The 23,530-nt window shown below is 35.4% G+C and overlaps 1 protein-coding gene across 3 annotated transcripts in view; it reads right to left on the minus strand.

The window, feature by feature from the left end:
- dock8 (dedicator of cytokinesis 8) overlaps nt 1-23,530 on the minus strand; it is a 98,843-nt gene that overhangs the window by 71,598 nt on the left and 3,715 nt on the right. For all 3 annotated transcript variants that reach the window (XM_028458669.1, XM_028458668.1, XM_028458667.1), the window contains exons 2-4: nt 11,687-11,786; nt 1,185-1,360; nt 887-958 (exon numbers count right to left, since the gene is read on the minus strand). In XM_028458669.1, the coding sequence (XP_028314470.1) occupies nt 887-958; nt 1,185-1,360; nt 11,687-11,786 (348 nt within the window). The remainder of the gene's footprint in view (nt 1-886; nt 959-1,184; nt 1,361-11,686; nt 11,787-23,530) is intronic.

Raw genomic sequence — 23,530 nt, forward strand, 5'->3', positions numbered from 1 at the left:
ATAATGCTAACCGCGAGTGACATGCTAACAGGAAGCTAATGCTAATTGTGAGTGGTGAACAATCACTAAATAAAATCACTGTCTCTGAACTTCAACCTGGAGATAGGGTTTTAGTCAAAAATGTGCGACTACGTGGTAAAAACAAGCTGGCAGATAAATGGGAGGCAGACATCCATGTTGTAAATGGGCTCGTCTGTGAACGGTCGCATTTACAGACCTTGGAGTCGCTGTTAGCTTAGCAATAAACAGAAAAAGATTTGTCACCTTTATAATAAGTGCTGACTAGGCCACTGGGAGTGAGGCCCAAGGCCAAGGCAGGATGACTTGATAATGTTTCATGTTTTTCTGCAGTCAGTGCCTTCTCCTCTTCCTTCTCTCTCTGCTCTGTTTCAGGTGTCGTGAAGCTGATGAATGCAGTTCCTGATCTGTGGTTCACAGATCAACTAGTCTGAGACACTCTGATGTTCTATCTCTCTCATATTTACCAGAGCCTTTTCACATTTGAATGCAATCATAATAATCTGAACTGCTTGTTAATCACAACACTTAAGATGAAGCTCTGCATTCATCTTTAATCACAAGATAACACGATCACTAGTCCATCCATTACACGTAGCGTGAGATTCTAAAGGGATTGTCAGCATAATTGGAAATATTTGTCCTTTTTTTTTTACACTTTCTATTCATTCAATCCCCTGTTTTCTTATAGCGTGTACGTATATGCGTGACATCATCCTAAAACACGAATGTGATGTTGGGGCCTGATTTTAAATAAAAAGAAACTGCTTTTTCTGATCCTTTGGAAGATCGGAGGCTCATTAAAAGTCAGACGATTGATTAATTCAGACTTAAATTCAGTGAATTAATTTGACAGGATGGGGTTTACCTCCTGGAGACAACAAGCCATGGCTGAGTGTAACTCTTCACGCAGTCCCTCACATGAGGATCCAGCTCCACTCTGCAAATGAAAGCATGGAAAAATATGACATTGTGAAAATAATCAGCTAGACAGACGACAGAGAACTTCAAATACTTTCTCCAATAATAGACTGACTCATGGGCAAGGTGTGAGCGAAGAAAGTCCTTAGAATACTTTTACTGTAGATAAGACAGTGACGGAGCAGTTTGACACTGATAGACATCAATTCTTTAAATTCTCAGCTCATGATGTAAGAGATACCCACCCATCCTCTGGGACAGAGTGTCGAACCGTGCGACACTCCTTCTCCACCTGCTCCACCTTCAGGTCGTCGTCGGGGAAGTCGCCGAACTCCTGCATCAGTGCCAAGTCCTCACTTTTTAACTGTGACATCAGGAACTCTTCCAGGTCCAACGGCTCCACCGCGTCATACGTCTGAGGCTGCACGAGCAGGATTAGAGAAACAGAGAGATTAGGAGGAGCACAGAGAGATTTAAGGGAGGAATGATAGATACAGCACAACGTAAAGTACGATGATCGACTATTAGGATGTAGGTTTACAAGTTAGAGTTTTATTACCGCTGGGGGGTCATAAAAATGATCCGAGGGTTACATAATCAACATTCACGTTGTTATTGTAATGTTAATTGTCGATTTGTGAGTTCTCGTTGACCGTTTGCAGGTTTTTCAATCACAAAATGAGAAAAGATTACACTAAATTATACAAAAAAAACAGATGACAACAAAAATACAAGAAATGACTCCAAAAACACACCAGAAAACAATAAAAACACGTCAAATGAGAACAAAGTACACAAAATGATGGAAAAACATTTATTTATTTATTTTTTTTTATTTATTCAGTTCATTTCCGACATGGTTGCAATCACAGAAATTCATTTTGACATTCAGAGCAGAATCGCATCGTTTTTTTTTTTTTTTACATGCCGGAAAGGGCGACGGAAAAAAGCATTATGCTTATCCAGATCCGTCCCCTGCACATGCAAAATGACAACGGATGATTGTGTTTTTGGAGTCATTTTGTGAGATTTCTGCTGTAATTTTGTACATTTCTGTTGTCACAACACAGCACAAATATACAGAATGACAGAAAAATATACAAAACAGAAAAAAAACACACAAAACAATTGCAAAATCACACAAAACAGCAGCAAAGACGCGCAAAATGACAGCAAATGATGAATAATTAAAATCCATAATTCAGAAGAAAGACAACCCTGTCGTTGATAAACGGACAGCGCTCTGCAGTTAAACTTTATTACAGCACACACGTGTTTCTATTCTAATAAACCTCTATCACACTCATTGGGATAAGAGCACATTGTGCATGTTCCTGCTGATAATATCAGCCCCAGTGTATGAATGAATGAATAAATTAATTACTTAATGACTTCAGCCGTACTGTAAATCAGTCCATCAGATATAAATCTACATCTTTCCTAAAGGATGTCATCAATAAATGAAAGGATTACATTTATCATTAATAATCTCCTTTCTGCACCAACCAGGATCATCGATCAATGGGCATCATTGGTCAGGAGGCGGGGCTATAGGACTCGCTAACATCCAAGCCAGAGCCAAACCTGGTCACGACCAGGTTTGGCCGTTCGGCATTAATTGCCATAGTGATTAAGCTTCAGAGAGGTTTGTAGGACAGCACACACTGATTAAATCCTGGACGTTAGCGTGATAAGAGTTAATATAGATCTGTAGCATACCCCCTTTGTGTACTGTGCTCTACATTTGATGTATTTTTATTGATTTTTTGTTTGTTTTTGGAGTCATTTCTTGTATTTTTGTTGTCATTTGTGTTATTTTGGTATAATTTAGTATGATTTTTTCACATTTTGTGCATTTCTTTAATCATATCTTTGCTGAGCAGTTATTGTTGTTGTTGTTTTGTATATTTTTCATTTTATTTTTGTGTGTTTTCATTGTCATTTTGCATGTTTTTCCATCATTTTGTGTACTTTGCTCTCTTTTGACAGGTTTTTGGAGTCATTTCTTGTATTTTTGTTTATGTGTGTTTTTGATATCATTTAGTAAAATGTCATCTCTCAATCTCAATAGTTTGGTGTCTTTTCTGAGTTATTGTTGTCGTTTTGTATAATTTTAAGTTATTTTTGTGTATTTTTCTGTCATTTGACATATTTTTTAGAGTCAAGTTGTGCATTTACTTGTGGGGGCCAGTTGCCCATGTCTGATAGAGCATTTTATAATAATAATAATAATAATAATGCATCAATTTTATATGGCGCTTTTTTGGACACTCAAAGTCGCCTTACAGAGTTAATTAACTTAAAAAAAAAGTAACAAGTCTTCAACCAAGAAAACATGCAGACTCATTATTTCTCCAACCTTTCTGCAAGCAACAGAAAGTCAGTGAAACAAATGGGCTAAAAACAGAGAGCTGCGCTTTTATTTTGTAAATCTATTTTTAGACCCACACTGAGCCATGGGGGAGCAAAAGCAGAGCTGGAAGCACTTAAACGTACAGTGCTGAAGGATTCATATTTTAATACGTGAGATACACAGTATTTAACAATAACACACATCTATTAAAAAAAACACATGCACATTTTTACCAAGGTTTACAAAGAAGTCGGTGATTAAGTTAATTAAACTAATAAGTCTGGATTTGCTGCAGGAGGAAGCTGCACCAAGCAGGTGATAGCAGAACCAGGCAAACATCCAAATATGATTATAGGCTGCAAGCAGAGACTGGTTTAAGATAACGTTTTTAAATAGTGTTTATGACATAACTCAGAAAACATCCTGAGTGAGCTGTAATAGTGGGTAATGTGTAGTCCTATGGAAAGTATCATCTTTAATAAGTGATGAGCAACTTTTATCACAATGTCAATATTTAGAATAATGAGCATCAATACAGAAAAGAACAAAGGGTTTGTTTGTTTTTGTTGTTACTATGTTGTAATAATAACTATACATAATAATACAATACAAAATATGTTGCATTTTATCTCAATTTGTGTTATAAGAGTTATATGTATTTTCTCAGTTGTTTTGTAAGTCATTTTGTATCTTTATTCTGTTATTTTTGTGTATTTTTAGTCATCTAGTGATACAAATATGTGTATTTTTTATCTCGTTTTGTGTGTGCTTGTGTTTTATAGGATTTATATGAATTTTCTTGGTCGTTTTGTGTGCTTTTGGAGTCATTTTGTTGTTTCTTTTGTGTATTTGGGTTGTGGTTTAATTTGCTTTTGTTGTTATTTTTGTAGTCGTCTTGTGTGTTTTTGGACTACTATGGTAAGTTTGTGTATTTGTATTGTCATTTTGTGTTTTTATTCTGTTATTATTTAGTCGCCTTTTCTGTTTTTTAATCAATTTTGTGCATTTGTGTTTTGTGTATCTCCTGTAGTATTTCTGTTTCTGTTCATTTGGCAGTTCATGAATGAACTGTAATTTTTTTGTTGTACTTTGGTGAATATTTCTGCAATTTCACTTTATTGATTTTGTTTGTTTACTTTTGGGGCAGCACAAACGCATGACTTTTAAAGTCACGTGTGTTTTTCCAAGTAATTTTGTATATTTTTGTTGTAATTTCGCATTTTTATTCGGTTATTTTTGTGTATCCTTAGCCATCTAGTGCAACATTTGGTTAATTTTGCAAATAACTGTTGTCATTTTGTAAATTTCTTGTTATTTATTTATTTATTTATTTTTTATCACATTGTTTTTTTGTGAATTTTGTGCATTTGTGTTGTGTGTATCTTCTTTAATATTTATGTTTCTGTTATTTTGGCATTTCATTGAGGAGCTTTTATTTATGTTAGCTGTACTTTTGTATATATTTCTGCAATTTCATGTTTTTGATTTTGTTGGTTTATTTTTTGGGCCCATACAAACAGGCCCCCCGACCACATGTTTTACCAGAAATGAATGTAATAGAGCCAACACAAACACACAGTGTTCTAAATTGTGCTTAGCAGCAGGTCATACACACACACTCGCTAAAGGGGTGGAGACAACCAGCAGCAGCATGACTCACAAACGATTGCACTACATTTTTAAAAGCAGAGCAAATTCCATTTGCCTTTAGACAAGTTTTTACACATCTACCCCAAGGCATATTTTTCTCTACAAGGCAAACATTCAAGTGCAAACGGCACTCATGCTTCATGTCATTAGTTTGGTTGTGGCGCTAAAAGCCAGTGAGGACGACGCTTGTGTGGTGAATGCATGTAAAAGGTCAACCAACACCATGTATTACTGTATGAGACCTTATTATTGTTGTACTTTCTGCAGAGGTGGAATAAACATGAACTTAAATGTCAAGTCTTCAAATGTTTCTGTGCATTTCTGTCCGTGCATGCGTCAGAGTTCAGAGAATCTCTGCAGAGAAGTGATTTTTTGTTTTCTATCATGGAAACCCTGTACGCTATAGAGCAGACATTGGCAACTGGTGAACCGGAGGCCACAGGCAGCCCTCTGTTGGATTTTGTACGGCCCCCAAAATAAATGCACCAAAAAAGAAAGAATGCAAAATGACAGGAAAAATTACCAAAACTGAAAAAAAAAAAAAAACACAAAAAGGACAACCAAAATACACACAAAATGCAAAATGACAGGAAAACATGCAAAAAAGAACAACAAAAGTAAACTCAATTACTCTAAAAACACACAAAATTACCTAAAAACTAACACATGAAACAACACAAATATACAAAATGATAGAAAATAATTCAAAACAACAAATATACTACAAAAACACACAAAACAATAACTGAAATACGCAAAATATCTAAAAACAACCAAACTAACCAAACAAAAACAATGGTAGGCAAAATGACAGCAAAAACCTTGCGAAATGACTCCAAATACTGAAAAAACTACATAAATATACAGAATGACAGAAAAATATACAAAACATGCAAAAATATGCAAAATAACTCCAAAAAAACTAAAACAACATAAATATATAGAAAATGACAGGGAAATATACAAAACGACGACAAAACAATGCAGAATGACTGCAAAAAACACACAACTGAAATACACTAAACAACCAAAGCTCAAAATATGTAAAACAACTGCAAAAACCCACAAAACAACAACAAAAACACACAGTACAACTAAAACTCACCAAACAACAACAAAAGTACAGAAAAATTATAGCAAAAAATCTCCAAAATGACTCCAAAAACACACAAAACAACACAAATATAAACAGAATGACAGAAAAATATACAAAACACTACCAAAAATACGCAAAAATCACTCCAAAAAAACAAAAACCCCACAAGTATACAGAATAACAAAAATACAAACAGAAATATGCTAAATAACAAAAGTACACAAAATAACAGTAAAAATCTCTTAATATGACTCCAAAAACTCACAAATATATAGAATAAAACATTAACACAATACAACACAAAAATCACTCCAAAAACACACAAAACAACAGACACGCAAAAACGACAACAGAAATGCACAAAATGACAGCAAAAAAAAAATCACGCAAAATTACTCCAAAAACCCACATAACAACACAAATATACAAAATGAAATAAAAATATACAACACAACAACAGCAATACACAAAAATGTCTCTAAAAACACATAAAACAACAGCAAAACCCTTGGTTCTTTCCTGTATTGAAGCTCAAAATGCTCATTATTAACTGCTGATGTAAATGCTAATGCTACAAAGACCTTGGATGTGACAATTTCTGCAATGGAATCTTTATTTTTCATCACCCGAGTAGAGAACGACAACCTTGGATACAAAAACAGATGAATGCAATGTCTGTATGCATTCCTGCTTCACTGTGGAGTCATGAGAAACACCAAAAAACAAACTGCTATTTTTATTTAACCACCAGCAAAATAAATGGCCCGTTAAAATAATAAAATATGGCTTCTTTAGGATGGATTGAAAGTGGCGTTCAGAAACACACACATAAGAAAATACACATGATGAGTCAATCTTAATCTGAATCAAAACATTTAAAGTTCAATTCCACTAATTCTAGTCAAATTTCACTATTGACTTGTAATATAAACTGATGATAAATGAAGTAATAGAGACTCACCCGGTGGAAAACGCTCGCATGCACCACATAAAGGAAGTAGGAACTGTGTAAAATGGCGCACTCCGGATACAGGAACCTGCAGCGTGCACCTACTGATGTTAAACTATCAGTTATGACACAAAACGTCAAAACACAGAGCGCAGAACTTTTTAAAAATCACTTCTGCACCAGGTTTCACAAAAAGCAGTGGAAAGTCGAGCTAAAATGTTCAAGTGTTCAGTTTCAAACTCTGCACATTAAAAGATGAAGTATGACACAAGACCTTAAAAAAGGAAGTGACAACAGCTCAGCGCCCTTACATCAACAGACAGGAACAACACACACGCGCACACACGGGCACTTTTTTTCTATAAATTCTATGTCAAGGTTTCATTTATTCAGTCGTTTTTTTAGGAAATGTACTTCAATCTCCTGACATGTTTCAAGTGCCGACTGTCAGTCTTCCTCAGAGGCGTCTGCTGATCACTTTGATGTGTCCTCACGAGTTCTTTCAGGGAGTGGTCAACTTGACAGTTTTTTTTGTATTCGTAGTGTGTGTTTTCAGAATTACTATGGTAATTTTGTGTATCTTTGTGCTGATTTTGTGTTTTTATGTTATTCTTGGGTATTTTTATAATTTAGTGCAACATTTGGTTAATTTTGCTAATATCTGTTGTTATTTTTGTAAGTTTCTCGTTTTTTTGGTATTTTTTTTTACACGCGTCTGTTTTTTGGTGTATTTTGTGTATTTCTGTTGTCATTTCATGTATTTTTTAAAAATATATAGTATATATATATTTCTGTTTTTTTTGTCGGTTCATAAATATGATATTTTTGTTGTTCTTATATATATATTTCTGTTATCTTGTAGGTTTTTTTTGTTGAGAATAATTTTGTTTGTTTATTATGCAGAAATCAAGGACAAAACCATGTCAAAGCATTGGACACATCAAAGCGAACAACAGACGCCTCTGAGGAAGACTGGCAGTTGACAGACAAAACATGTCAGGAGATCAAAGTAAACTTCCTAAAAAAAGTAGTCGGAATAAATGAAACCAAAACATATTATTCAAAAAAGACGACAAAATAAACTTGCAGGAATTATTACGCAGAAATCATGGACAAAACTGTGTCAAAGCACTGGACACATCAAAGCAATCAACAGACGCCTCTGAGGAAGACTGGCAGTTGACAGTTGAAACGTGTCAGGAGATCAAAGTAAACTTCATGAAAAAAAGTAGTCGGAATAAATGAAACCATAAGATATTATTCAATAAAGAAGACAAAACGAACTTGCTGGAATTATTTTGCGGAAGTCAAGGACACATCAAAGTGATCAGCAGACGCCTCCCTCTGAGGAAGACTGGCAGTTTACAGTCAAAACATGCCAGGAGATCAAAGTAAACTTTCTGAAAAAAAGTTGTAAATGTAAAAGAAACCTAAAAATATATTTTTTTTAAAAAAAAGACAAAGAACTTGCTGGAATTATTCTAAAATTATTTTGAACATAAATGGACAATAAAAGCACAACAGAAGGAAAACTGTAGTGCAGCAATAAACAAATATCCTTCCCTCACTGCTGTGGTATAAACGCTGAATAATGGGAAACTATCATCCTGGACAGATTATGGTATTAAAACCCCTCTCCGACATATTAAAGATCCATGGGCGTAAGCTGCAAGGTAAGTGGGCCCCATCCAGTGTGAATGCAGCCAAGGCACTGACTGACCTATTTCCCAAGCAGGTTAGAGATTAACCATGCAACGCTATGAAGCCTGGGCCCAATACATCTCCTCAAACCCCGTCAGCTGACAAGCCCAAGGATCATCATCACTGGGGAGGAATCAAAGAGCTACAGCTGAGCAGCTCACACTCACACACACACACACACACACAGAAAAGACATGTTAGAGCAGACATGAGCAAGAACACACTAAAAAACCCAAAGAATTACAACATCGCAGGAAATACAGTTAAAAAACAAGACAAAAAAACTCCAAAAACACACAAAATTACTACAAAAATGAACAAATTGATGACAGTAATACACAAAATTACTCCAAATAACACAAACCGACAACAAACATACACAGAACAACAGAAAAACACAAAATTACTATAAAAACTTTTTTTCCTTTTGCAGTTTTGACGCTTGGATTTTTCTAAATACTGACATGAATGTAGATAATGTTTGACCAAAATGTTTGTGGCCCCCCTTTGTGATAAGTGCAAAACTGAGTATAAAAGTGAGAGTGTAAAGCTTGGAAGAGAAGACAAGAGGTTGAGATGATGATACAACAGTGAGACGAAGAGCGTAGTAGTGGGATTACAAATCCCCTCCCAAGGATTAAAGCAGCACACTCAGAAAAGCTGTCAGTCAGACTCACGCAGGAGACGCTGAGATACGGCACAAGCTTTTTTCACATCAGGCTAATAATCCAAAGAGCAGAGTCAGACCTCTGTCTCTACAAAGACATCCAAAGTCCTGACAGTACGGGAGAGAAACTCATTCTCTGCTCAAAGACGCTCCTTTAAATACAGCATGAGTGTCAAAGTCAGACATTCTCAGGCTCAATGCAGAGAGGAAGTGAACGTGAATACGTGATAGGCTTCAAGTGCTTTAAGGTGATGGTTTTTGGGGTCAGTTTTTTCCTCTTTCTTATACAATCGTAGAATATTCTCATAATAAAAAGTTAAAAATGATGTAATCCATTGATAATTAACAAATGGGACTTACTGATATTCATTCTCTGACAAAAATCACTTGATGCTTTTTCTAACATTTTACACGACAAAATAAGTAATGAAAACGTGTATGATTCGAGCTGATTTTGTATCGGGTCGATATCGACCGACAAAAGGCTGCAATTTCAGTAGGTATCGTATCAGGACATGATGATAGAATGCAGCATCACAGCACCACTTTAATAATATACAACAAAGCTCTTTAGATCTTTCAAAGCAGAAATAAAGGAACATAATAGAGGAAACAAGGTCCATAAAAAAAAAAAGAGAGAGAGAATGAGAGATAGAAAAAAAGAGATTGTGACAGACTCAAAATCTCCATGGTTCTTATTAGGATTTCAAAATAAATTTTAAAAAAACGGCGATATAAAATTAAAAAATGTAACAAAGTTAAAAAAATTTCAAGAACGCGAAGGAGCGCGATGACATTTGACCCTCTTTCTTCCCGTAGCAGCTTTCACAATACAGTGTTTACAAGATGGTGGACATCGCAGGTGCTACGTCGACTCATAAGTCGGTTGTATGTAGTGATGCACCAAAAAAAAAACAGTCGGCGCGCACTTGTCGTGTCCGTTGAGAGGCCGTATTATACACATCTGAGCACTAAAGCCTCTTCTAAGCAGAAGTTGGGATGGCGCATGGAGTGAAAAGTTGACTCTCAGGTGCTACTCAAAGCTACAGAACAGTTAGACCATTAGACGCTGATTATGAAATGAAAAGCTACGTGCTCCAAACACCAGCTATATTTGAATCACACACAGGCCAAAACGTTGGTGCAGAACTGAAATAGGAGCTAATGAATAGTATAAAAGTGCTCAGACTAAAGCTTTACCAACTTTTATGTTACAGAAATGAGAAATAATAACTACGCAAGACCTGTATTTGCAAGGGGAATATGTATTTGGCGATTGAAAATTTCTAAAATTGGCGAAAATGACAACTTGTATCCGGATTTGTTGACAAGTTCGTTCTTTTTACTAATTAAATTGAAAGTAATAATGCAGAAAAAACAGAAGACTGACCTTGACCTTAAATATGACCTTGAGCAAAGGTAAAGGTCACACATTGAAGGGAAATGTTGTTCAATGGTACCAGTCTGAGCACTGTATCTCAATTTGTGGCCAAGTTATAGGGAAAAAAAGTATTATTTTGTTGTTTTTTTTGTGACGTCATGAAATTTGACCCCTACCAATATTTTTACTGGTAAGTCGTACAGCTTCGGTTCAGTTAAATAAAATACTCCACTTGAGATGAGCTTTTCATAAATGTAAGCATCAAACTTGTTCAATAAATACTAGTAGAGATATGGATTTTTTTTGTTTTTTGACACTTGACGCGACCTTGACCTTGACCTTTTGGCTCCAAAAAACGGTTGACTGCACATCCTTGACATTGTCCCTATCAGATGACATACAGTATGTGTCATTAGTGCTGCATTAATAGCCTAGGAGAAGTCCCACGACAAAGGAGTTGCAGAAGAAAAGAAATAACTCCTACGAGAACTGCGTATTTGGCAATTGAATGTATTTTTACAGTCCCACACTCTGTCTCCAACTTTTGCCATCAAATTGTTTTTCATCAACAAAGATGTGTTACTCTTCATTGGGAATTGTTTTCCCTTAATTTTTTATATCGTATCGTGAGTATTTTGTATCGTATCGTGAGTTGATTATTTCGTTACACCCCTAATAGCAAGTGTAGCAAACGGACATGACACATTTCTAGCGATGTAACCTCGTGTGATTTCAACGTAATCTTCTGTAAATCATCTGAAGCAAATATTATAACATTAATGACAATAATTGACTTATTAATACTATTAAAACTGTCTGGTACAATTTTTTTTTTTTTTTAAATCATACGACGAGTACGTCATCGCTGAGAAATTATCCAAAGGTGTAAAGAAGAATTTATTTTTGACAACTTATGATAATAAGCATTGATTAGTTAGAAGTTAACTCACCACAGCAAGGCACATGGAGGCTGATGCATTAGAGTTGGTTCTGCTGTGTTGAAAACTTGAATTCCCACCGAAATGTCGTCTGATCTCAGCAGAAGAATGCCTAAAAAAAACAGAAATTCAGAAATTAAAATTATTTGCTGCCGAAAACATTATTTTTTATGACTTTTTTCCTGCAGTAAACAATTAAAGTGAAAATCTGTGACTTTTGATAGTGGCCACATACGACATATTTACGTTACGGGTCGATTAGTACATTCTGTTTTGTTGTTGGTGCACTTTAAAGTGTCAGAAAGTCTTAATTATCATATTGCCTAATGCAAAGAATGTAGAGGGCAAGAACTGGAGCAAATGGGTCACATTCCCTATAATGAAGGGCCCTGTAGTCAATCTTGGGGGGTCCATCAAGTCCCTACGGCTTTGCAACAATTGAGTCGTCCCTAATTATGGCCACAAACCAAACAAACACTTCACTCAGGGAGAAAGCTAGCATGATGCTAGCACCCTGAGCTAGTTTAGCGACAGAGCAACAAACAAATTCAGTTCAGCACGTTTACAAAAACCTCAAAGTATTTGAAATATTCACGTGACAGCGTGGTTTTCAGAACAAAAACTAAATAACTGCAATTTCTGATTGAGATATTTTATGTAATATTTCTAAAACAAGCGCACTTAGAGAGCATATACTGTACCTCTGGCAAACCCCAAATGTAATGTGTGTGTGCATATACTGTCTTATACTTCATTGTTTTGTAAAAGCCATTCCAGGCACAAGTGTTGCAAATTAGCACAAGCGATGAACATGTTGTCCACAGTCTATGGCTGTGTTGTAAATGTCACACTAACGTACTATACCAGGGGTGTCAAACTTATTTTAGTTCAAGGGCCACATACAACCCAGTTTGACCTCAAGGGGGTCGCACCAGAAAAATCCATGTTTTGATAAAAGAAAAATGCACAAGTACAAACAAAATCCAGAATGTTAAGCAATTGGTTAAAAATTGCTTGACTTTGCAACTAATTTTCTCAAAATTTGCAATGTAATTTGCCAAAATTCTGTTGGTTAATTTGCTCAAATTTTACAGCTTTTTAAAAATAATAATTATTTATTATCACTGTAAATAATGTAGCATTTCAACCTCCACTGTATTATATGTACAAATGATATGGTAATTTACAAAAAGTCCTATTTTTGCTCTCATTTCCTGCGGGTCGGACTAGATGATCTGATGGGCCAAACTTGGCCCACGGGCCTTGAGTTTGACATACTGTATGTGCACTATATACACTACAAACTCAATGATCTCTGATTTATTGATTTATGAACCCTACACTATGGTTGTGTTGTAAATGTCACACTCTGTAATGAATATATAGTGGACACTGAACAGTATATTATGTATAATAAGTTTCCCAAGATGCATTTGGAACCTACAAGGACAAAAACCTGAAGCACACAGACTAAATATCTCTGTTGATTCTCCAACTTTACTTTGAAAGTTCTGAAAACATTTAAAGTGAAAAAGTGATCAAGTAGAATCTCAACATGTGCTCATTTGATCCATAAAACTCATTTCATCCACACATTTCAGAGTGTTTCAGAGACCCTCCATTGTGCAAATGACTAAACTTCCTGTTAACTTCAAAACAAGAGCCTTATTTAAAAAACTAATGGAAGACAAGAAGAGATGCTTTTATTTTGAAAAGAGGATGTTTGATTTTTAACTTGAAGCCGGTCCCAGGACGATTTTACATTCTGCTCCCAATGCATCATGGGACGGTTGAGTATGACTAATATGCCCACCGTGCATGCTTAAAAAATGTCCCAAAAAGGCACTTAGACTTTTTATTTATCTGTTCTGTTTAGTTTTATATTTATTAGGGGAAAAAAATGCAGTGTACTTTTGATGAGAGTTGTTTGTGAAAATAACATTTTGTTTGTTTTATTGCAATAAAGTATAAAAAAAACTGTCCCCATTTACCAGCAGTATACATCTGGGTATTTCTCACATACTCTTCTTTTCATACTATCTAATATGACACTACATACTAATTTTGACATCAGACTTAGTATGAGTAGTACATTATTATGACATTTACAACACAGCTGATGTATTGGTATCCGTCCCTATCAAATAAACAATTACCGGTAATAAATCCTCTTTGTCAGATATTGTCAGTGATCTAGATCAGTAATCCTGATCATGGGACCAGGATCATTCACACTTTAAAGGCTTTTATCTCTATTAATAACCATACAGTAAGTTCAAATGCATGGACACAACCATTTTTTTTTTTTTTTTTTTTTTAGAAAAATCTAAATGAAACCCGGAACCGATTTAGATGAAACTTTGTGGGGTAATTGAAGAACCAACTTGATGCAACGGAGCAAAAGTTTATAAAAATCTGTCAATTACGAACCGAGAGATGACTTATATATACATTGATTCGGATCAACTCAAAAATATACATTTTCCAAGGGCTAAGGACTATCTTTGGTTATAATTTTGTCAAAATCCATTGAAAATATGACCCCCTTGACCATTAAGTTTAATGGTAAAATACATTTTTATCTCCCATTTATACTATCTACCTGGGGTGTTGAAAACATCGATTCGGCGATATATCGCGATATTACGTTTCGATTCTCGGATCGATTCAAAATGGATCCATGTGATTTTTTATTAATGATTATTATTTTTAACCTTTATTTAACCAGGAAAGTCTTTTCCACTGCAGGAGACATTGTAACTGCACAAAGAAGTACTCTGAAACCTGGGCATGTTGATCAGCTTGTGTTTTTTCAATAAAATCTAAAAAGAAAGTACTAATTTTCTGCATTTATTTGATGTTCTAGGCATAAACCTCAGTTAAGTTGCACTAAAGCCAAAGTTGGTTAAAAAGCCACAGGCAGATTGTATGTTATTTTTTTATTTGAGGTTGTTGGCACATGACATGTTAAAGCCAATGTTTTGAATGTAAAATGTGCCAATAAAATATATTTCATACATAACGTTCTCATGAAGGTGTACACATTTACAGATTAGTTGTTTCTAGAGTCATATATTGAAAAAAAATTGCAATAATTGCCTTATACTTTAATATCGAGATGTATTGTATCGTGACCTATGTATCGGGATACGAATCGTATCGCCAGATGGCAGGCAATACACACCCCAACTATCTACACAATGCTATGCATTACCCCAACAGTTCCACTGTTAATATTTTTTCCCTTCCAGTTATCAATTATGTAACTGACTTAGCCCATGCAATAAGCAACTGACAAAGAATAGGAGGTCACGGCATAAGTTTACACACAGAGCAAAGTCCAACACGTTAGCAGCTACAACACTGTAAGGAAAGTCTAGAGAAGGCAGGTCCAAGTTTTACTAAACGAGAAACAATGTAATGCTAAAGATCTAAAAATGATCAGCGACGATCAACAACATATTAGTCAATAATCACCCGTAACCACTTGTGTGTCGCTTTATCATGCGTATTAAATCTGCTGAAGACAGATACAGTAGAAAGATATAAAAGGTTGACATTTGTTTATTTTTTTTATCTCCACTGTAAACAATCTAAAAGCCCAAAAATAAACAATTTTCAGTGGAAACACCAGAAATGTGTTGGGAAGTAACTTCAGGAGAGTTTTTGGAAGCAAACACAAGAAATCACAGTAAGTAAGTAAAAGCACTTTGCATGCATCCATCTACAGGACTCCACATCCCACAATGCAATGCAGGAAACCTTTCTGAAAAGAGTGTGTTCACAGTGGAGATTAAAACAAACATTTGAGCGGCAATTTTATCCTTTTACATCTATTTTTTTAAGCAAATATTCTTTGATGTATTGACCTATGAGGCCTACACTGTCTTCATCAAATAAAAAGTTTGTTTTTTTAATCTACGGAGTGTTAGTCGTCCACATGTCACATGATACAAAAACCTAATCTGAATGCTGCTTGGTGCAATAATGCAGATGTAGTAAAATTGTTTGTTACTGATGACATTCACTTGCACATAGGGCTGGACGATATGAATCAAAACTAATATCTTGATATTTTATCTCAAAATGGCAATATGATGTGAATCTCAATATTTCTAAATAAATAAAGTCTTACCAGAAAGACAATTCTGGGTTAAATTTGCTCATGCAAAATGCCACACAGACACATTTATTAACAAACAGCTGAACATTAATGGGTAGGTGGATGTAGGTAGGCCTATAATTGCTTGTTTTTGTTTTTATTTGCATGTATTTTGTTGTGGATTTATCTATGTATATACATGCATTTGCTCAATTATTAGATTTATTTAATTATTTTTGAAATAGCTTGGAAGTATAGGGGCAGGACAGGTTATCGACAGATTCATCGGCCGGCCGATTTTTGCGTGTATTATGTGTATCGGCATCGTGCTGTGTGCTGCTGCATTCGCCGTTCTGCTTTATATACAGAGCGGCTGCTACAGGCTGCTCCGTTTTGCTGGAGACAGAGGCTGCAGAGTGCAGAGCCCCTAGCAGAGCGTGATGGAAGCTCTTCAACCCCAACGGCAAGTTTTAAACTTTAACTTATCTGACATTGTTCCGTGGTTCCACGTGTTGTAGTCGCATTTGTATTTAACGAGCAGCTGGCTGGAGGTTTTGTTTGTGTGTGTGTGTCCCTCCCTCTCTGCTTCTCACTCAGTGGGACACAAACATTACAGCGATATGAGAGCGCTGCGCTGAGAAGGAGTTTACTACTTCTTTGAATATTTATTCCTGCTAATGTTGATGCAATTTAGAACAGAAACTTGATCAGTTTGTTGCTTAATGCGCATCTGACATCACATTATTTTCATCTGCTAATTTATGTTCTGGGGTTGTGTTGGAATAGACTATTATTCATGGTTTCTATTTCTGTTTAATACTATAATTATATATATTTATAGTCAATAAAATATATCTTCAGTCAGGCCAACTTTTGTCAAAGCTATTTTCAGGACAAGGACGAACAGTTCTCTTTCATAATATGTCTTACTCTATTTTTTACTTGTTCTATATCACTTGTTTTTATTATTTGTTAAATATGTTTTACTTGGTGTCATTCTACCTCACCTTTGTTCATTTCAATAAATGTTCCTTTTTTTAAATTGAGACTTGTACTATTTGTTATCATCATTGTGTATTTTTTATGATGTAAATTGAGGGAGCAAAAGTAGTATCGGCTCCAAATATCGGCTGAAGAAAATCGGCAGTCCGTATCGGTAATCGGCTATGGCTGAAAAAAAAATCGGTACTGGCCCTAAAAAATCCATATCGGTCCCTACTTCCTTCTGTCGCTTGTCAAACTTTGGTAAGTGAACAATGATTGCTTTATATTGTTTTTTTAATCTTTGAGATGAATAAATAAATCTAAAATCCAATAATATGTGCCACTTTTCTTTTTTTTCTCCTGTAAAGGACAGCACGTGTGAGTGAGTTCTGTAGTATGGCTCGTTTAGGGTAAAGTCTGGGTTAGCAGGACACACTCAGTAATCTATAACTGCGCTTTTTATGCTGTTCTGACAAGTAGAGAAAGCAACGACTCCCAAAGCAAGTATTTTAATACAAATTAAGCTATAAAATAAAAAATATATCATTATAGGCGATATTGTAACTTCAGATTTCTGCTTTTCTGATTTCAAATCGACTGTTTTAATAGCCAATACAAAGCAAGAAGGTCAGGATTGGAGTCTCCCAGATTAGTCTAAGCTAAGCAAACAAACTTTTTTTGCACAAGGGCAGCTTGTCATGTGGTTGTAATGAGTTTTAAATGTATGACGTTTTTTAATAACACAACTTTAAAGAGAAACACACTCCCTGCAAACACAGTGAGCTCTTCCCCCCCTCCCTCTGTGTCACTGTGGTGATTTCTCTCATAGTATATATGGTATTAACGGTGGTATTAAGTGTGATTTTGCCAACGTGCAGTGACTGGGGCTGGTCTATAAATAAAAGAGCAGAGTAGAAAAACAGTAATCAGCCTGTGCCAGCAGGGCCTCGCCAGCAATATTTTACCGGTCGTATCCAACAGATTGTCAGAGCAGACAGCATGTGTTTCTCTTTTAACGTTTGAACAGAAGCTGCTTCAGAAAGGAAATCTAAAGGGATTCATGTTGTTTACTACGTTATTTAGGCAAAAATAAAAGCAGCAGCCAAGTCTGGTAAATAAATAAAACTGGCTGGTTGGTCATTCCATGTCATTTTAAATACATACATATACAATATAAATATCAATATTTTTTATTCAAATAAAGTCTTACCAGAAAAACTATTCTGGGTTAAATTTTGCTGAGACAATAAGCCACACAGGCACATTTATTAACAAACAGCTGCACAATAGGTGCCACGTTTGGCTTTTTTCCCCTATAAAGGACAGCACGTGTGAGTGAGTTCTGTAATGTGACTTGCTTAAGGGAAGGTCTGAGTTAAGGAAAGGAGATGTAGCGAAAACAGCAACTCCTAAAATGAGTTTTTAAGACAAAATGAGCCATAAAAAATATACATACAGTATATCCATATAGGTGATACTGTAATTTTCTATATCGCCAAAATAGAAAACTTGATCAATTTTGAATCTCGATATATTGCACTTTGGTCTCAAAAAATTCTGAAATGCTTTACCAATTGTTCTTTAATAATTAAATTGGCACACTGTAAAAAAAAACAAAAAACAAAAAACAAAAAAAACGGATAAAGAATAAATGATTATAAGACACAGAGAAACTATAATGACCTCATGTAAAGGATTTCCAATATTCATGAGTGGCAAAATAACCCAAAGTTGGGGTTCAAAATAAAAATGAAGAAGTCGTATAAAGACAAACAGTTATATATCCCAAGATAGAGTAATCTTTATACTATAAATTAAAGCAGCGATCAGATTTTGTCTTAAATTTCCACATGCAGTTATGGGCCAAGGAAAAAAGTTTTTTTTTTTTTTTTTTTTTTTTTTCCGGAGCGTGTCACCCAAGAACCAATGCATATATGTGAATAATCATTAGTGATGTGTACAGTCTATGTTCGTAGCTCAACGCTGAATATATTACAGGGAGCTGAGACATATGCTAAGTAGTTTACTGAAGACCCAAACATGTTCCAGACCCAAACACACACTCACTGTTTCCCAATTTTGAGGGGCTAGCATGTCCACCACATAGGATATATAGTAGTCCTGGGCCAATAATCGATAAATCAATTAACCGGACGATAAATGAAAATGAACTCGGTAAGTTTCCCGGCTTCGTTATATTACCATATTCATGCGTATTTGGCGGTGTGCCTGTCGGCTGCAGAGGCTAGTGTTAGCAACAGACATTAAACAGCAGATAACTCAGTGAACCTGCAGCGTAATTATTACTAAAATACTATTCCACCGCCTGACAATCTTAGATTTAGGGAAATCAAACCATTATAGTCAGGTAGATGCTTCAACCCTGCAGCTTCAGATCGCTACGCCGGCTACACCCAGCGGCCTGTGAGGCAGAGGAGCTTCTTATCCGTGGTGTCCGCCAGCGGAGGAGACATAAGAGGGGATGAAGAGTGGGGCTAGCAACCACGCTAAGTCTAAGTATTTTGTTTTCCTTGTCTTTTGCCTCCAAACAGGCTGAATGTAAAGGGGGTCCACCCTCAGCACCTGCATGTTTGTTCCATAGCGGGATGAACGGAGTAAACTAAAAACTATTTGGTCCATTCTGTTTGGTTTAAGAGAACAGAACGGAACAGGAGGAGGCGGGGCCACCAGCATTGTTATTTATAAAGGTTCTAACTGGATTGGAAGTGTTACCTATTAATGAATGTACAATTATATTATATACTGTACCTCTGTGCCTCAATGTTGCATATTGATTGCAAGTGCAATTTGGGTTTTGAAAGAGACTTAATAAAGCATTTTATTTATTGCTTTGGTTGTGTGTGGTTTTACATTTGAGGTGTTTTTTCTTCTTAAAGACAGGGTCTATTTTATTGTTTTTGTTTGTGATATTTAATAAAGTCTTTGTTTTATTTGTTTAAGAAAATGTAAAAGTTCTTGACATTCCAATTACCATGGTAAAAAAAATACTAATGAGAAATACAAGTTGATTGCATTTCAAAGGGTGTAATTGCATTATTATATGTAATTACATTAGTGGTTAATTTGGTCTAAAAAAAAGTGACAATAATATTGTTTATCGGCAATAATATGTGGGACAATATATCGTCCGGCAAAAGAGAAGAAAAAATAAGGATGCATGAAAATCAACACATCCCCCCCCCCACCCCTCACTAAATTGGCCATATCTCAAAAACTGTTTATTTGATCAAACTAGAACTTTACAGCGTGGCTATTGAATAAATAAGGAACAATTGGTAAAAATCTCAGAATTTTTGGAGACCGAAGTGCGTGGGCCATTTGTTGAAATTACGTGAAATGACCTTGGTGTTTCTTGATTATTATTTTTCACTAAAACGCAGATCAGAGACAGATGTTTGGAAAACAAATGAGGCTTCAATAGAAAGAAAAAATGAAGATAAAACATGAGAAAAAGCCAAATATCTAAAGCAACTATCAGCAGGAGCTCACTCAGTGCTGGAGGAAGTCAAAACACCTCCAGACTTGTGGAACTCGTTCAAGATGTCGACTTGCTGCTTAGTCTACAAGAATACTGTGCAATGATTGTTGATTATTGTCTATTTTTTTTTTTTTATTAAACGATGAGTCATCACAACAGAAAGTCCCTGACTCGCAAACATCTGAGCAACAACAAAGCTTTCCTTAACCATGTGATCACATGTGATTTTGTCTTTTTTTTTTTACGGCTATCATTGGTTAGATTCTAGAGTGAAACTAAATTAATGAATGGATAAAATTGTTTCAGTTTTTAGTCGTTTCAGTGTTGTTTTTTTTAATAAATAGGAGTATTTTACGAGTCATTTTGTGTGTTTTTGTTGCCATTATGTGTATTGTTGGTGTCATTTACTGCATTTTTGTTTTCATTTTGTTTATTATTGTCATTTTGTGTATTTATATCTCTCAATTGGTGTGTTTAAGGAATGTTTTGTTGTGTTTTGTGTCATGTAATGCATTATTGTTTTCATTTGGTGTATATTTGAAGTAATTTTATTTAATTTTTTGTTGCCAATTAGTGCATTGTTGTTGTCATTTTGTGTAGTCTTCTCTAGTTTTGATCATTTCAAGAGTAGTTTTGTGTGTTTATGAATCATTTTGTGTGTTTTTGAAGTCATTTAATACATTTTTGTTGTAATTTTTGCTATTTTTCTTGTCATTTTGTGTGTTTTTTGAGTTATTTTACCGTTTTTTGGCATTTTGTGCATTTCTCACTCATATTGAGTATTTCAGGAGTCGTTTACTGTGTTTTGTGAGTCATTTTGTGTATTTTTGTTGCCATTTGGTGTGTTTCTGTTGTCATTTAGTGCATTACTGTTCTCGTATTTCTCTGTCATCTCCTGTTTTTTGTGCATTTACTTTATTTCTTTATTTATTTAATATAGGGACAGTGAATATTAATATACATTTCTGTAAAAAATGCTACAATTAGCGTAAGGGCTATTTTTTGTCTGTAGTCCCTGGACAGTTATGTGTCATCCTAAAGGGAATAAAAATACAATTATACACATAACACAATGTGATAAAAAAGAACACAGTAAAATATATATATATAAAAAAACCAGGACAAACAATACAACTCGACGTGATGCGTCGATGTAATCAATGACGTCGACGCAAAAAATACGTTGATGCAAAATATGCGCGGCGATGCGTCGTCCGACCAAAACAAAGATGGTGACGCCTGGCTCCTCCAGGTTTCAAAAGTGCAAGGCAGTGAAGGCTTGTTTGTTGAAGGTAGCTGTTCCCCGTAACCTTCGTCCTTTATCCCGGGTGTGAACGGACGGTAGCGCGTCGACGTGTCAAAGAGGAAACACCCGTCGTGACAGCGCACACGCACGCACACTATTTTACAATGTTAAAGAATTCATGTTCTTTTCATTTTAAATACGTAAATCAACATGTATAAATTACTTTTAGTCAATTAATGATGGGGAGATAATCAAATCGAGTCGAATCGAACTGGAAAAATTAATCGTTTAACAACTTATTGTTTATCCCAGACCTAATTACAACAAAACTGTTACAAACTCAACAACAACAGAGACTTTGGGGCGGCACTAATTAGCGTGAGGGTTGCACGAGTTTCCCAAAGTCAAATCTATTCTATCATTAGCGGTTATTCTGAGAGAGAGAGAGATGAAACGTAGGAAATCACAGAATTATATAGTGAAGCAAAGCAGAGAGACGCTGCCACTGTGTATTTATCATATGACCCCAGACTTAATAGGCGTGCGTTGCAGCTATCAGCGCCATCACAGCTCAGCTTCCTGTCATAGGGAGGCATGCACACACACACACACACAGTAAACAAGAGTCTGACAGCACAGAGCGGTTCAGTTATTGAATCTTCCTCAGGTTCTTCCACAGCTCTCAGCAGCCCACCAACAAACACAAAGGCCTCACAGATGTTCATCAGCTCCAACCCCACAGGAAATCAGATGAAACGCAATCCTCCCTCAGCCCCTCCCACTTTCACAGATTATTGACCAACAGAGGCCTCGTGTCCACAGCTGTCCTCACGTCCTCACACCAGCTGCCGTACCGTACATTAACATTAACAGCACATTAATACGTTCTCACAAACCATTCAGCTGGTAAACTAATAAAGAAAAGCCTTTGTCCTGTAATTATAGGTCATTATAGTGGAAATCACTTGTCTTTGACTCATATTCTGCCACTTCTTTGTTTTAAGAGTTGTTTTCTATATGTTTTGGTGTCATTTAGGGTACGGTAGTTTACATTTTGTGTATTTTGAAATTTGACTGTGGTTTTTAGTCATTTTGTGTCTTCTACGCTCATGTTTAGTATTTCAGGAGACGTTTTATGTATTTTAGGTGTATTTTTTTGTGTTTTCGTTGCCTTTTTGAGTGTTGTTGGTGTCAATTAGTCCATTATTGTTGTCATTTTGTGTATTTTTGAAGTCATTTTAGTGTTTTTTGTAATTTTGTGTATTTAGCTCTCATCTTGAGTCATTTTATGGGTTTTTGTTGCCGTTTGGTGTGCTGTTGGTGTCATTTAGTGCATTATTGGTTTCATTTTGCTTAATTTGGAATTTGAGTTAGTGCCTTTTAGTCATTTTGTGTCTTCCACTCTCACTTTGAGTATTTCAGGAGCAGTTTTATGTGTTTTAGGTGTATTTTTTCGTGTTTTTGTTGCCATTTTGATGCATTATTGTTTTCATTTTGTGTATTTTTAAAATAATTTTAGTGTGGTGTTTTTGTATTTTTTTTTGTCCTCTCATTTTTAATATTTCAGGAGTCGTTTGTGTTTCATGAGTCATTTTGCGTGTTGCTGGAGTAATTCAGTGTATTATTGTTTTCATTTTGTGTATTTCTAAAATTGTTTTAGTGTTTTTAGTCATGTTGTGTATTCTTCTCTCATTTTGAGTATTTCAGGAGTCATTGTGTGTGTTGTTGGTGTTATTTAGTGCACTATTTTTTTCATGTTGTGTATTTTTGAAGTCATTTTAGTGTTTGTTTTGTAATTTTGTGTCTCCTCTCATTTTTAATATTTCAGGAGTCATTTTTTGTGTTTTTGTTGCCATTTTCTGTGTTGTTGGAGTCATTCTGTGCATTATTGTTTTCATTTTGTGTATTTTTGACGTTATTTTAGTGTTTTTAATCATTTTGTGCATTCTTCTCTCATTTTCAGTATTTCAGGAGTCGTTTTGTGTGTTGAATTAGTCATTTTGTGCATTTTTGTTGTCACTTTGT

This window comes from Gouania willdenowi, chromosome 9, assembly GCF_900634775.1.
Source record: "Gouania willdenowi chromosome 9, fGouWil2.1, whole genome shotgun sequence".
NCBI classification, from domain to species: Eukaryota; Metazoa; Chordata; class Actinopteri; order Blenniiformes; family Gobiesocidae; genus Gouania; species Gouania willdenowi.